The 15,615-nt window shown below is 39.7% G+C and overlaps 3 protein-coding genes across 4 annotated transcripts in view; 1 reads left to right on the top strand and 2 right to left on the bottom strand.

The window, feature by feature from the left end:
- Positions 1 to 5,901, bottom strand: part of LOC141435050 (uncharacterized) — a 27,487-nt gene extending 21,586 nt beyond the window's left edge. The window contains exons 1-4 of the mRNA XM_074097570.1: positions 5,534 to 5,901; positions 4,718 to 4,921; positions 4,069 to 4,228; positions 2,835 to 2,977 (exon numbers count right to left, since the gene is read on the bottom strand). Of these exons, the coding sequence (XP_073953671.1) occupies positions 2,835 to 2,977; positions 4,069 to 4,228; positions 4,718 to 4,921; positions 5,534 to 5,814 (788 nt within the window). The 5' untranslated portion in view covers positions 5,815 to 5,901. The remainder of the gene's footprint in view (positions 1 to 2,834; positions 2,978 to 4,068; positions 4,229 to 4,717; positions 4,922 to 5,533) is intronic.
- A 103-nt stretch (positions 5,902 to 6,004) lies between these two features.
- On the top strand, positions 6,005 to 8,392 carry HSPC300 (haematopoietic stem/progenitor cell protein 300). Its single transcript, XM_074098039.1, has 3 exons — positions 6,005 to 6,324; positions 6,434 to 6,516; positions 8,147 to 8,392. The coding sequence occupies exons 1-3, from the start codon at positions 6,204 to 6,206 to the stop codon at positions 8,171 to 8,173; spliced, it is 231 nt and encodes a 76-aa protein (XP_073954140.1). The 5' UTR covers positions 6,005 to 6,203; the 3' UTR covers positions 8,174 to 8,392.
- A 377-nt stretch (positions 8,393 to 8,769) lies between these two features.
- Positions 8,770 to 15,544, bottom strand: LOC141435329 (3-ketoacyl-CoA thiolase, mitochondrial-like). 2 transcript variants are annotated; one of them, XM_074098038.1, is made up of 9 exons: positions 15,388 to 15,543; positions 15,170 to 15,253; positions 14,223 to 14,389; positions 13,831 to 13,962; positions 13,054 to 13,318; positions 12,408 to 12,580; positions 11,359 to 11,559; positions 10,083 to 10,231; positions 8,770 to 9,484 (listed from the first exon to the last, which is right to left on the bottom strand). In XM_074098038.1, exons 2-9 carry the CDS (start codon positions 15,186 to 15,188, stop codon positions 9,403 to 9,405), a joined length of 1,188 nt encoding a protein of 395 aa, XP_073954139.1. In that variant the 5' UTR covers positions 15,189 to 15,253; positions 15,388 to 15,543; the 3' UTR covers positions 8,770 to 9,402. The 2 variants fall into 2 exon arrangements, with proteins under 2 accessions (XP_073954139.1, XP_073954138.1); XM_074098037.1 differs by lacking the exon at positions 15,170 to 15,253 and having other exon boundaries at positions 15,274 to 15,544.
- Positions 15,545 to 15,615: the final 71 nt, after the last annotated feature.

Below are 15,615 nucleotides of genomic sequence, written 5' to 3' on the forward strand. Positions count from 1 at the left end.
TGGTTGTCGACCGGCAGCATGTGAATGCTGAGCCTGAGCCTATTGCCACATATTTGTAACGTGTCTGTTGTTTTTTATTTTTTGTATTTTGTTATGTTCAGTGTATTTTTTTTTTATGTGGCAATAAATGTCTTTTTTTTCTTTTTTTTTTATTGAAAGAGAACTCACAGAGTGTGAACAGCTCGTGCAGATGAAGAGCAGAGCTGTGGCTCAGATTGTCCGCCAGTAAGGACAGGGCGAGCGGCGGCGGCTGCAGCTCCGGCGCGTCTGTCCCGAAGCCGCGCTCTATTGCCGTGTAGCACGCGCGCGGGTCACGCCTGACCATAAACAACGGTGTAAAAACATGAGAAAAAAACCGGCCAAGAGCGTGTCGGAGACGCCCAGAATAGGGTTCCGTAGCCATTATGAAAAAAAATATATTTTTCAAAGGATTTCGTATTTTATACGGAATCTTCCAAGTTTAGGTATATTTTATACCTTAGGCTGCTATTTACTCTTAAACTACTAATAATTCTCAAGCAAACTTAGCCGTTATAGTTTTCCTAGAAAGTTTGATATACTTACTATCATTCTGAATTTTTTCAAATTTTCCACCCACCGGTTTAGATTTAAGAGAGGGGGGGGAGGCGTTCGATTTTAATGAAAATTTGCACTTTAAAGTTGAATATTGCGCAAACAAATCAGTGAATCGAAAAATCGTGTTAGCAAACCTTTCATGGTTTTAAAAGACTTATCCAATGATACCCCGCACCATAGGGTTGAATGAGAAAAAAAAACAGCCCCACTTTACGTCTATGGGAGGTACACTAAAAAAATGTTTTTTATTATTTTCTATTGTACCATTATGTGGGCATAATTTACATATATATCCGTGCGAAATTACAGCTTTCTATCATTTGGGCAAAGCCGCGGACGGACAGACAGACAGACATGGCGAAACTATAAGGGTTCCGTTTTTGCCATTTTGGCTCCGGAACCCTAAGAAACCGGCAGGCTCCAAATAAACGAGATGAAACGATCACTGACAAGTTGGTACTCTTCCCGGTGATTGTCAAAAACAAAAAGTTGAAGATATGATAGCTTGAAACGCTTCACGCCATGTTGAATGCTATGAGTTATTCATAAATTACGTCGCTTATTTAGGAAAGGGTTTTTTTTATAAAACGAGGGGACAAACGAGCAGACGGGTCACCTGATGGAGAGCGATCACCGTCGCCCATGGACACCCGCAACACGAGGGGGATCACAGGTGCGTTGCCGACCCTTTAAGGAATTGATAGGATATTCAGTCGGTTTGTGATACAAGAACAAAATGATTGCTTCAACGGAAGACCAGCGCTGACTCCATCCAAGGAGTCTGCATTTATGCTGAGGCGGGACCATTTCGGTTACATAAAATAGTTTCACATTGTAATTTACCCTTTCTCTGTTTTTAATTTCATGTTTGATATTTTTGTGTCTCGAATAGGTAAATGTTTATAATTTCATTGCTATTTTCAAAGCAATAAGGGGAGTTTAAAAGTGGTAAAAATTGTGGTAATGTAAATTATGGATGCCCCTTAAGAACAATGAGGTTAATCATCATCATCATCATCCCGGCCTATATACGTCCCACTGCTGGGCACAGGCCTCCTCTCAGAATGAGAGGGCTTGGGCCGTAGTTCCCACGCGGGCCCAGTGCGGATTGGGAACTTCACACACACCATTGAATTGCTTCGCAGGTTTGTGCAGGTTTCCCCACGATGTTTTCCTTCACCGTAAAGCTCGTGGCAAATTTCTAATGTAATTTCGCACATGAATTTCGAAGAAACTCAGAGGTGCGGGCCGGGGTTTGAACCCACGATCCTCTGCTTGAGAGGCCATAGGTCAAACCACTCGGCCACCACGGCTGAGGTTAATGGCTTGGCTTAACTTGTAATTTTATCTGTGTACCTGTTATCTGTATCACTAACTATTATGGTGTGCAAAGAGCCATTGTATTGAATCCTATGGCGTGCATTGTGCAGACAGCAGTTAGCCAACGCTAGTACCTGCGCAGTGAGGGACGCGGGAGGGGGCGTGGGAGCGCGCGCGGCCGTCACGCCATTGGCTTGTTAGTTGACAGATGCGTAAACGTATCCCCTCCACTAGCCACCCAGAGCTCTTTTTACGTGCGTTGACTTGTATTAGACATGGGTAATCTCAACTCCGCGAAGTGATCTGACTCACTAGATCCAGCTCCGGTGTCGGTACCGAATCCGCTTATTGAATCCGACTCCTTTATTGACTCCGGTTCTTTCGAGCGATTATTAATTTATCTATGGCCGATGCGGCCCGGCTCGGTTCGGTAGGTACCAAGGTCAATGTACTGAACTGAACTGAAGTACCGATTCGTTTCGTCCTTTTAATGTTGAAAAATTCTAAATTGCGTATTTTTTAAAGAACTATGAGCTACTTCAAGAACCTACTAGTTTTCTGTTTGACTATTTGAAGCTTGAAAACAGTGTTAAATATGCGTCGCCCGCTCCGGTCATATTATATTGTGTTCTAATTCTATCTCATTTCTTTCCAATATAACCGAGCGTGAAGTCCGTCCGAGTACCGACGTAGGTACCGGCTCACTCAGCGCCCGACCAAACGTAATAAGATCCGATCCGATCCGAGCCGAGAGTGAAAGCGGAGCGAGTGAGTGTGACGGCGATCACGAGCCGCTCGATCCGGCCGGACTTGGTCGGAGTTAGTAACTCCGGAGTCGATAAGATTTGAAAGGAGTGATTAAGGGATTCGGATCCGATTGAGGATCTGACTCTTTTGAATCTTCAGCGCGTGCTAAGGGTACTGGTACTGTACCGTACCCGTGTTTGACGAGCTCGTTGGATATGCGTGCCAGCAGCGGCATCAGCGCGGCGACCTGGTGCCGCTGTTGTTGGTACACGGCCGCGTCCGCGACCGCGCTGCACGCCGCCAACGCGCGCTCCACCAGTTGCGGATTGTTGATCTGCAACAATATCATATTATCATATATTATTATATTATATCTGATAGATGCCCCTGAACTACTGATTGGTGTGAAGTGTGAACATTCGCGTCCCCCGGAAAAACGAACGCAGCTGCCGTAAAAGGGCGTTGTTTAGTGTACAGAAACATAGAACCAGGCATGCGCAATTCTCGTACTTGGGCCAATCAACTATTTTACCGACACTTTGGGCGTCTCCTGCGTTACCAAAATTGTCTCTGGCGTTACCAAAAAATCGTACTTCCAACCAGATATTGCACGGTTTAATAGGTTGAACTTACATAGGATGGCATGTATTCATGTACACCATCTATTAAATTACAGAAAAAACATGTTTACTCACAAAAATCTGCAATTTTTTGAAAAATGTTGCGGACAGTTTAGTGTGGGTAAAAAAGTTGATTGACCCACTTGAGACGTGTGTGCAAACTGTATAATGATAGGTGTATGAGTGCCGATTTGTTTTGCAGCTCGTTGGATGTATTTAAAAAATGTATCAGAGATTTATTGAAGTAGATATTTATATATGCATGAATATGTGTGTGTATATGGGCTTAAGATAATTGATGATGTTAATATTTCATAGGTATAGGTTGTATGTTTAAACGTGTTTCATATTTTTTAACAAAAGTTAACTGTACTTAATATTCATTTTTTTATAGGGAACTATAGGTCTATTTATATAAAACTAATTCCTAGCTTTAGCTAAAATGCAAAATTATTGTGTAAGACTGTATGTTTGTAAATACTTAATAAAAAAAAAATAAAAAAAATTGTTCTTACTGTTGTACTGCAAACCGATTTGTAACCGAAGATATTCTGATGTATTAGGGAAATCAGTCTTCTTCTTTGCAATTAATGTGAGGATGGCTCAAGATATTAAAAAAAAATGCTTGCACATTTCTTATTAGCTCATTGAAGTGGCTATGGGCAAGCCATATAGTACATGGTAGAGACCTTGGATTGGCAAGCGCAGCGTAGGACGTCCACCAACGAGCGGCCGAACTGGTTCAAGTTATGTAACAGCTTTTGTACTAGCTTTTGTTATGTACATTAATGATAGTATAGCACACCTGTTGGTAGCTGACGCAAGCCAGAAGCAAGTCGGCCTGTGCAGGAGTGCCGGGCAGGCTCAGCAGCAGCCGCCAGGGCCGCAGGGACGTCCCGCGCTGCGGGTGACTCGTCAGCCACAGGAACACGGCCCGGAGGAGCTCCAGGCTGTTCGATGACACACTGCAAAGTGGAAAGGAGCGTGATAACTATGAACCGCTGTTATTTTTATAATGGCCTGTTTATTGGAGATAGCAATATCACTCATCCTAGGTGTTGTACAGGTATTCGCCATCATAAGTACCTAGGTACAAGCTTTATCTAGATAAAGCTAGCTTCTTTAGGTAAGAATAAATAAATATCGTGGGACACTTGACACCAATTGACCTAGTCCCATACTAAAAAAAAGCTAGTACTATGGATACTAGGCCACAGATAAACATACTTATATAGATAAATACATGGTTCTCTATTGGATGGAATAAAATTATTTGTATTATTATTGTTACGCATAATTGCTTTTAGCCAAATTAGCGATGTGCATACTCATCATTGCGCATATTCTTTTACGCATAAAATTAAAAAGCATAAATACAGAAAGCATCATTTATGTGTGGAAGGGCCCTAATATATTATAGTTCCACAATAGATATATCATAAGATTTATCTCACACATAATCCGGATGAGTGCACAAAGCATGCATCTGGGTGAGGATCTCCTCCTCGGCATCCTTGTTCTTCTCAATAACAGTGATGAATGGGTGCTGTGGCGAGCGCAGCCCAAACTGACAGCGGTAGGGCTGCCCGGGGACCAGGCGGGAGCGGAGGTCCAGGATCAGGAGACCAGCCATTGTAGAGATTATTGCTGAGTAATTACTGTTAAACAAAAGGAAAAGCTTCACTCAGTACAGAAAATATAATAATAATTTCTGAATACCTAAACTGGCTTGTGCGTGACACTTGGTGGAACTCTGTTGCAGTCAGCATTTGCTGCACTTATCAAAAAAAATGTGACAAGGACAGCAGAAGCTTCCTGCAACAAGGTGCCACCAAGTGTCACATACAAACTTATCAAGGTGTAATAGACTCACATTTAATAACCACACTAAGTAATAACTAATAAATCACTAATAAGTGTTTTGACTCAATGTAAATAATTGAAAAAAAAAACACTAATAAAAAACAAAATTAAAAAAAACTGCATACAATACACGTCCCAGTGCAAACTGATGTTCCAGAAGGAGGAGGACACAAGGATACAACCCCTCTCACGCCCCCCCCCCTCCTCAACCACTCAATTTTCCTAATTAGACAGTGAGTCACTCAACTAGCTGATATTCCTAATTAGAACTTTTCTATCCATTTACATTTCTGTTCAAAACTACGTAGTACCTCCACTGTTTTCTCCTATATCGCTCAGTATGTCCGTTTCCTGCTGAGGGAGTTAGAAAGGGACGTACTTACAGAAAAGCTTAAAAAGTTACTTACTGTGCACTTGGTAATAAGGTTACCACCGTCGACATGGTGTGTGCAATCTCTAGCACCCCAAGCTCCACTAAAGCTAGCAAACCTTGGCAAGCCGTCAAGCTGACCAGCCTCTGCTTCGAAGAGCATTTCTCCCTCAAAAACCTAAGCTCCTCGTTTTCCAAAACAAACTTCTGACGTTCAGCAGGTTTGACCTTAGATTTAATCACACTGATCAATTTATCGATGGCGTTTACTATCAAAACACTGTTGTTGGTGTTTAATTTGTATTCTATTTCGTCCATTGTGGATTGAAAAATGCTTATTTAAGTATTAAAAATGTGAAAAATATGCTGCAGCTGCATTCCCGAAATCGCCGCACCACACAGCTGTTTCACATTTCATATTGACAGTGACAGCTGACAGTCAGTGACAGATTACTCCAGTTGTTACTAAAGAACTCTATTTTTATTAGCGTTTAAAATAATGCCTCAGATGCTATTTAGAAACGTCAACATGACTATAATCCAACCAAATGAAAAAGTATAGAAGACACAGTATAAATGTACAAATTTCAGAACCATACGTTTTGGTCGTTAACTTTATCAGTTTAGTTGGTTGCTGGTTGAGGTGTGTTCGATACTTTGTTGTTGTATCGAATATTTAACTGAAAATAAATTAAATATACATTAAAATGGCTGCACCTCCACGAGAAACTATCCAGAAACAAATTCAGCAGGACTGGGCGAACAGGGAATACATCGAAGTCATCACAGGAAGCATTAAAAAAATCACGGATTTTCTGAACTCTTTCGGTAAGAGAAAGCTGGTCGCTTTTTAACCGCAATTACTGTATCATTTATTAACTTGAAGTTCCTGGTTATTAACTAGGGCTTAGCAAATTAAATTTCTATCTTGTTCCAGATATGTCCTGTAGATCGCGGTTAGCCACTTTAAATGAGAAATTGACGTCATTGGAGAGGAAGATTGACTATTTGGAAGCCTGTGTAAGTATCTATTTACAAATAATATTAATTTACTCAAAGTTCATTAATACAGTAGGATTTAGGATGCTTGAATAGCACAGTTTGAATTATACCTCTAGAATGATAGTGAGTCATTTTTTATGATGCTCACATTTTTATTTACATAGTGTGTATTAGTAGGTACTGGTACATTACATGAACTAAAAATTAGCTGTAGGTATCATGTCATTTAATTAGGCATAAATACTATAAACAACCAGATGGCCTAGTGGTTAGAGAACCTGACTATGAAGCTTGAGGTCCCGGGTTTGATTCCTGTGTTGGGGCAGATATTTGTATGAAAAATACGAATGTATGTACTCGGGTCTTGGGTGTTTAATATGTATTTAAGTATGTATCTATCTATATAATTATATTTATCCATTGCTTAGTACCCTTTTTTTTTCCTTCTCATATTTTAACGAGGCTTTAGCACACCAAATGTGACTATGTCAACCTCATGGGGAGCCTCAGATATATACACCACACTAAAGACAGATATTACACTCTCCCTTGCACTGAAACCACTGCTTACCTGCTTAGTACCCATAACACAAGCTTTGCTAAGCTTACTTTGGGACTAGGTCAATTGGTGTGAATTGTCCCGTGATATTTATTTATTTAATATTTCAAATGCACCAGTTTGTTAGAGTTGGGGACCCATTATTGAGAAATTTTGAATGGGTCCCAACTGTTTAACTTTAAGAGTCCCCAGTATGCTTGCGTCCCCATACAAATGTAGTTTCGTTCTTATTTACAAGCAGCACTACAGATCAAAACGCAACTTTGCAACTATAATGGGAGCAGCCATTACGATGCTTATAATTTAGGTTTGGTTAAAATAAAATGTAGCAGAAAAAAAACAATAACAAATTTCCATTTCTCATACAAAACTTAAAATTAATGTGATTTTATTGAATATCAATGAAAACTAATTATAAGCATCTATATAGCTGCTCCCATTATAGTCGCAAAGTTTTATTTTGTTTCAGTGTGTTGTTTGTAAATTAGAACAAAACTACTTTTGTATGAAAATGCGATCAGCGGCGAGCGTACTGGCGACTCTAAGTCACTTAACACTTTTGTTCTAGGCTGGTGACACTATTTACCGGCACAGATAATACCGACATGGAAATACCAACCCCTTATTTCATGTTCTTTCCCATACAAACTGGTGTTTTTTTTTTTTTTTTTTATTCAACTGGATGGCAAACGAGCAAGTGGGTCTCCTGATGATAAGAGATCACCACCGCCCATAGACAAACTGATAAGAGTTTCTATGGGCATGTACATGAAATATCATGACGGTATTGTATGTTCGGTAAATACCCTTCTAGACTACTAGGCTTGTTTTTCTTTTTTTTTACCCGACTGAAGAAGGAGGGTTATGTGTTTGACGCGTATGTATGTATTTTAATTTAAAGTTTTTAAGGTTAGTGGGTTTTTTCTTACACACCCTAGTAGGTGCTTTATTTTCACTATGTGTACCTAGGTATAGGCTACTAAAAAACATTTGCTACTACACAAAACCACAGATTTCAAAAAAATATATTTCTAAAATTATAAATAGTGGGAATGATATAAACACTGATTATATACCATTTATTTACAGGTAACTAAAGGGGAAACATTAACATAGTATAATAACTTAAGCTTATTATTAAACATGGATTAAATATAAAGAAAAACCATTATTGTAACTTATCTATAAGATCTACATAATTGTAATATTCAGTTGTTTTTTTTGTAAGCTTTATTTTTAAGTATTTACATCATAAGCAACAAGTTTGCAGTAATATGTGCTGTCTGCCTCCTTTTATATAAATGTTATGAAATTAGTAAACATTAACTATAAAACTATTTTTTTATAGTACAAAATTCTCATCTCTGCACCTTTTCACAAAACAGATAAGTACAGAAGTCATGTACTTCACTTTTCATACCTACACTCGGCGGTCACTCTAGGGTTGTCAACTACGGCTTATGCACAAAAAACTATCGTGGTAGTGGCACTAGAATCTAGTTGTTGGATTTATTGTTGAGAATGAAACGGGAATGAATGGAAATATATAAATTAATAATAACTAAAATATTTTAATGTTTGTCATTCTTATATTACAAATTTGTCACAGAAAATATCTTGCGATGATTTTGACTTTGGCGAAATTCACGATTATTATATTTAAAGTGTAATAAATTCGCATTCTCCATTATTGCACAAAAAAGTTCACAGACGCGTGTCTCAAGCGGGTGACACTCGCACTCGCACTGGTCCTGACCGGTCCGAGATATCCTGTCCGTGAGCAGTGTCTATGTGTGCGTTGCTCGAGCGCACTTTGTATGTAAGTTGATTTCTGTAACCTATCTTTTTTGTGACGTTACTTAATAGATACAATACTGTCTTTCCATAAAGGTATACGGGACATGGTCTGTGACCACTGAGAACCCAATATATTCACTTAGGTACAGAAAATGATGAATTTTCACTGTCTATGATTTTTCTGCATTCCAACGGGGCCCCATAGCCATTGGAGCCCATCAAGGGACCCAGGATGCCCTAACATGGCTCTGGACAGATTAATTGAGTTGATATCCAGTTCCCTGGCATTTTATTACAAGACTTTCCGGTATTGCCTTCTTAGAATATAATTTACGTAAAGTTAATACCTTTTGTATCCGGAATATTAATAAAAAAATCCTTTGTTTCAAACAATAATGCCGATTAAGATGAAAATACGAAAAGATAGATATGAAAGGGTATTTCCTTCTGTTCTGTCTGCACAAAATGTCACAGATTTACTAAATGACTACTTAGTATAATATCTAGTATGTAGTTATGCTGTTGTTAATAGATCATTACTTCACAAGTTACACTTTTTCCAACAGGAGCGCGACGCCCTGTCCTCCTCCACAGCTGGACGCAGCTACCGCCCTCTTCACATTATTGCGGCTGAAATGATAATTGACATTACTATCTTTCCTCATAATGTTTATTTGAAACAGTGCAGTGGTGTTCCAAAGTTGTTTGATAATCATAAAAAAATTGTATGATCATGATCAATCTCCATCATCATCATCCATCATCACAGCTTACTCGCGTACGCCGCACACAGACTTCCTCTCAGACTGAGAGGGCTTGGGCCGTAGTTCCCACGTGGGCCGGATCGGTAATTTCACACACACCATTGAATTGTTTCGCAGGTTTCCTCGTGATGTTTTCCTTCACGGTAAAGCACGTTACATATCAAATGTTATTTCCCACATATATTTAGAAAAACTAGCGTATGCGCAGATGTTATGCCTCGGGAACGAAGTCCGATGGGAGAACGTCTTAAGTTGTATTTATGCGTCCGAATTGAGAAACTTTCACAGTTGCTGTGTGGAATACTAGATGGCGCTAGGTGTCGCTACACAAGGGCGGATCCAGGGGGGGTCATGGGAGTAACACGTCTGGGTATAGGACAACAGGAGATATTTTTCTAACCTAATTGATTTTAGTAAGTAAGTATCTTCCTGAATCTGCCCTTATTCCGGTGGTACGAGTATACCTCAGTTGGTGCGCGAGATGCGTGGCCATGCGCGCGCCGGTGGCGGCTGGGGCGTGGCCGACCGCCAGCGCGCCGCCGTGCTGGTTGTACTGACGCACTTTCAACTCACGCGCAGCCGCCAGCGCTTGCGAGGCGAACGTTTCGTTGAGCTGGAATTTGTTAGGTTAGAGTCAATAGTACATTGTCTTAAGGGCGGTAAATAAGGAATTACGAACGAGAGTCTATTAGAAGCCCAAAGTCGAACATTGTATGTCGCACGGGCGCGGGCGGTACTTGAATTACGAACATCGACTCATTAAAGCCCTCACTCAGTCTTCGAGTCTCGTTAGTAATTCCTTATTTACCGGTACCGCCCTTAAGACGCAATGTACTAATAACAGCTACATCGTAATAGTGGACCTAATTGGTTCGCCTTAATTGTGCCTACGTCTGTTTCTCAATGTGTGTGTTTTTTCAAAAATATCGGAACTGCACCCTATTCTCGAGGCATTAGAGTTTATTTTTCTAGATTTTTGATCACCTTGGTCGCTCCGATACATCTGATGGTGACTGTACTATTGTACGCCCCTACGAGTATACCATACCAGCAGACCAAGTTAGGTCGGTTGTCCACCTCCAAGAACACCCAGATACCTAGCAAATCGAATCCCGATATCATCGAAATCCCGATCCCAATATACCAGAAATAAATATGTATCAGTAGGTAAGGTACAAGAATTGCTCATGCAAGAGTGTACAGATAACAATTAGACACTAGAAGTGCTACTACTACTTCTCACATAATTCTCGCTTGTCCTGTCAAACCAAAGAGCGTCGTCCATTGTTGTGCCTAGGTACTCTTATTATGTATCACGGATTTTAGTTCCTGGTACTTTTTCATCCAGAAACGGAGAAAGCATTAGTATCCATGTATGTAAATCGTTGATTGTACAAAAATAAAAACAAATACAATTGACAAAACATCGAGATACGCGCACAGTACAAGTGCAGCTTTTAAGTACAATGAACAATGATCAATAGAACAAAACTATTTTTAGTTACATCCAGCTCAGGGATTTGGTTACGTGCAGCTCAGTTGGTATAATAATTAAGTAAAGCACCTCATACAAAATTTAAAAACTAAAAATAGCAGACAGTTAAGGTGACTCAACCCAAAAAAAAAAACAAATTCATCATCATTCTAGCCTATATATGTACGCCTACTGCTGGGCACAAGGCCTCCTCTCCGAATAAGAGGGCTTGGGTCCAGTGCGTGGGAACTTATAAAAACAATTACCTCAAATAAATCAACATCCTCAACAGTCAGCCCCGTGGTGTCCATCAGCTTTCGTACAGCCGGCACAGCCCCCAGCCCAGTGTCCACAGGGTCGGTCCCAACAGTAGCCCAGCCTGCGACGCGCGCAAGTGGCTTCAAGCCGTGTTGCTGAACAGCTTCCTCACTGGCCAGGAGTAGAGCTGCTGCGCCGTCGGCTGGCGACTGGGGAAAGGAACGGACGAATATCTGTTGAATGTTTACACTACGGGGTAAACAGCCTCCTGAAGATTGTAGCTGTAAGAGATGAGTGCTCTATAATGCAAAATTTAATTGACACAACGCGTCACTTGTTCAATAATTAATTATATTAAGGGCCGATTTTTCAATCCTCAGATAAACGGTCGAATAGTTAACAGACCAATAAAGTTATTCCATAGTTTATCAGTCTGATAACTGGTTGTCGATTTTTCAATCGCCATTTATCTCACAAATAACTACTCGACTGTTTATTCAACTCTAACTTCAGGGAGGTGAAACAAACATAATAATATAAGCAAATGAGCTGAATAAATAAATAAAAAAATATCGGGTGGTTATGGGGGTCATAACCCCCTAGGTCTTCTAGGGCTGGGTCTAAGACAACAATAAATTTCTAAAATCATTTATTTTTAGTATTCGCGCGAAAAAATAGGAGAATAATTGATTTATACAGTTACGACTAGAACGGGACCATGTGACCCCCTGGCTATAGAACTTAGCCTCATTTTATTCTGTTGATTTTTTTTTATGAGGAACCATCTAAAATATCCCACACTGTGTACAGTCAAGTGTCCTATTCCGACGCAATAAGGCCGTAGTAACATATTTTTGATTGGTTCGAATAGATACTTATTTTTGCTCTCGACTGTAAATTTTGCTTCGGTACTCCTATGCTCTGGCAACACTGGATATTTATAGATACCTAACCTAACAAATTTGTACTGAACTCGACTCGCACTTGGCCGGTGTTTTTTTATAGTGGGAAGGTTTAACGTCGACAAAAAAGTACTATAAATAAATGTATAATTTACCGATGAATTCCCCTCAGTGACTATGGAGAGTCCAGCAAGTGGTGGCATGGAGCTCAGATGCTCAGCAGCGATAAAAGTTCGAGGGAGCTCATCTTTTACCACGGTGAGAGATTTTTTCTTTATTTCCACAGTCATATTTGCTATTTCGTCTTCGAAAACGTTACTTTCATACCCTGAAATATTGCATTATAGGTAGGTAAGCCCAATTTAGACCTGCAAGAAGTGCAAGTTGCAATACATTGCAAGGCTCAATGGGAGTTTGTAGTTTGTTGAAACCAGCAGGTGACATATCGCAATCAAAAACGTGATATAAAAGTCAAAGTTGTCATGACAGAAATCCTCATTTATTTGTTCCTGTTGGATAATATTTTAAATTTACACAAGTAGAGAAGGCACTATCTAAAAACGTTGAAGTACCGCGGCTTTCAAGATAACGGGTTAATTTCGTCTGCAATCCCAAAAAAAATTCAAGATGACGTTGTCCGAGCGAACGTTGTGCCTTAAAAACACATTGTAGTCTTTTTTCAAGCCATACTCTAAGACTGTATTTGTTTCTCGTGAAGGTATTTCTAACACGGACGAAGCGATGGGTTAAGTTAGTAGGTATACCTGCACATTTTAGTCAACGTCTGATAAAACTAATTACCTGCCTTCCATTTCAAATGACTTTGCAGTGCAAATTCGTCTGCCTCTTTCCTCGTCACTCCACACCTCTTTGCCACTTCTTCTGCCATTTGCTGCAGCGTCAGACCGGTATATGAATCTAGATATTGCTTCGTGATGTAGTCTTCTAGCTGATATGACCCCCCTAAAGCAGTTCCGAAACGGACGTTTCGAACTAGGAGAGGTAAAGATGACATATTTTCTGTACCTCCGGTTAAGGATATTTTTGCTGCACCTGTTAATATGTCCTGAAAAGAGTTATACTTTTATGAGTTGAGCCATAAAGCTGAGATTCTACCTGGTGTAATTTAGAGTCTCATGCAACTTGAGTTTCTTTAGGTTTAAATCAGTGGCGGCGTATAACCCATTTTGGTCTTGTGATTGCACACCACACATTAGCGAAGAAGCGAAAAAAACAAGAAACTTTCGAGGCGCGAGGCCCCTTAGACCGCGAGACTGTAGGCTGTGACCCACGTCACCTACGCCTAGCGCCATCTCTGGTCTGGTTTAAATCAAGACTAGTGGGATCTAGGGGAGCTACAGAGCTACCTAGAAAATATCCAGTTACGACGGCTTAAAAACATTCTTTTTTTTATGCAGTCTTCCGCTTTCGTTGTAACAAAACCTCCAGACCTCTAAATTCGGTCCTCGCTGTGACCTCTCTCCTGAGACCGAATAGATAATTTCCAACGATTTAGCATAAAGATTTTCACGCGTGCTATAGGGCCCCCTTCAAACGATCATCATTCGGGGAACTTACCACAGCACTAGTGATGATGGCCTGAAGACCAGTGCCACAAGCTTTGCTCACACCCAGAGCTGGCTTGTCTAAAGGCACCTCAGAATATATACCGCAGTACCTTGCGGTCTTTCCGCCGTCACATTGGCTGAGCTGAAAATTTTCAATAGTTTTATTTTGTTATTTAAGTAGGACTCGGAAAGCTGCCAGATAACCATGCAGGTAAAAAGAATAGCTGCTTTGTTCATAATGACATACATAGTGTTTGGTGGTAGGGGCAAGTGAACGGAACAGATATCTTTGTTTTAGAATTGCCTCACACTGAATATTTTACGCCGCCGGTGCAATAAAATCCTAGTAGTCTTTTGGATCTGATACCGTCAGAAAAGATTTGTTTTTAAATATGTACATACAAAATTAACATTTCCAACAACAGTGCTATCGATGGTATTTGGATCGACGTTGGCTGAACGAATCGCTTCCTTTGCCGCCGTAGCGAATACGTGAGAGGCTGGCAACTCTCGGAGTGGCCCGCCATAGCTGCAAAATGGCGTCCTTTTCGCGCCAACAATAAATACACCTGTACACACATTATTATTACAGATTGAATAAACAAGAAATTCAATGTCATTTCTGTAACGGTAAATGAATAAGAGGTCGAAAAGGCTGGTCCTTGGGGGGCTGAAGCCAAATCTTTGGTGAGGGAGCTGGGCCGTAGGCTGCGGGACAGGGGTTGCGACCCCCGCTCCGGGTCGTACCTGTTTCAGCGGGGAAATGCTGCTGGTATTATGAGCACTTTTGAGCCGGGTACGACACGGAATGGTGGTTTAATGGTTTTTAGTTATTCTTATTCTTATTTTTTTAGTTTGCAGGTATTTTATGTTATATGATTAAGTTGTTTATTTTTGACGTTTTGTTTAATTTTATTTTATTTATCAAAAATTCAATTAATCTATACTAGGTACATAAAAATCTTAAAATTGCCAAATTGGCCACGTTTATAAAAAGTTCGCCACACTGACCATCAGTAATATTATTATAAACTTATCGTATTTTCACTACAATAATTACGTAGGAAATACTTTCCGACGAATAAGATATAATAATAATAATACATAATTTTTTTAGGCTATGTATAATCGAAAACTTAATTACATTCTTTCGAGAATATTTTGTTATTCCAGTAGTAACGCAGTTTGTTTATTCATAATACTTCCTATCTAACGACTATAATCAGTCGTCTATAAGTTAACTTTTTTAATTCAAATAACTTATCTGTTTATTATGGAAGTAATTCGTCATAAAAAGAAATAAACAATCACCGAACTTACTGACAATTTCTTCAGCAATGTTTACTTACCTTTACACTTGAGCGCCATTTTGAATTTTAAAATCACAGTATTTACAAATTCGGTTTGCCTCTAATAGCGGCGCTGTCTTCGCACTGCAAAGTAAAGTTAGTACGTAAAATCATTAGTTCACGTATTCGCCACCGATATAATAACTTTGTCGCTTTTGTAGTAAACAATGTTATCATCATAAGTTTATGATGATATGATGACGTTTACGTTTACGTACCTACGGTTCGGGCTACTACAATAAAATGAGTTTTATCAACATTCTCTCTAGATAATGTTGCTATGTACCTATTCAAGAGGGTTTTTATTTGTTTCTTTTAGTTATTTGAATACGTTATATAATATAATGTGGGGATTTAAAAGGTGATACGGGGTAAGACAAAACTCCGTATTTATCATACTTATCAATGCAGAGTGATGTAATGTTAGAGTGAGTCAAATGTGTGTT

The sequence above is a fragment of the Choristoneura fumiferana genome, chromosome 14, assembly GCF_025370935.1.
Source record: "Choristoneura fumiferana chromosome 14, NRCan_CFum_1, whole genome shotgun sequence".
Classification (NCBI taxonomy): domain Eukaryota; kingdom Metazoa; phylum Arthropoda; class Insecta; order Lepidoptera; family Tortricidae; genus Choristoneura; species Choristoneura fumiferana.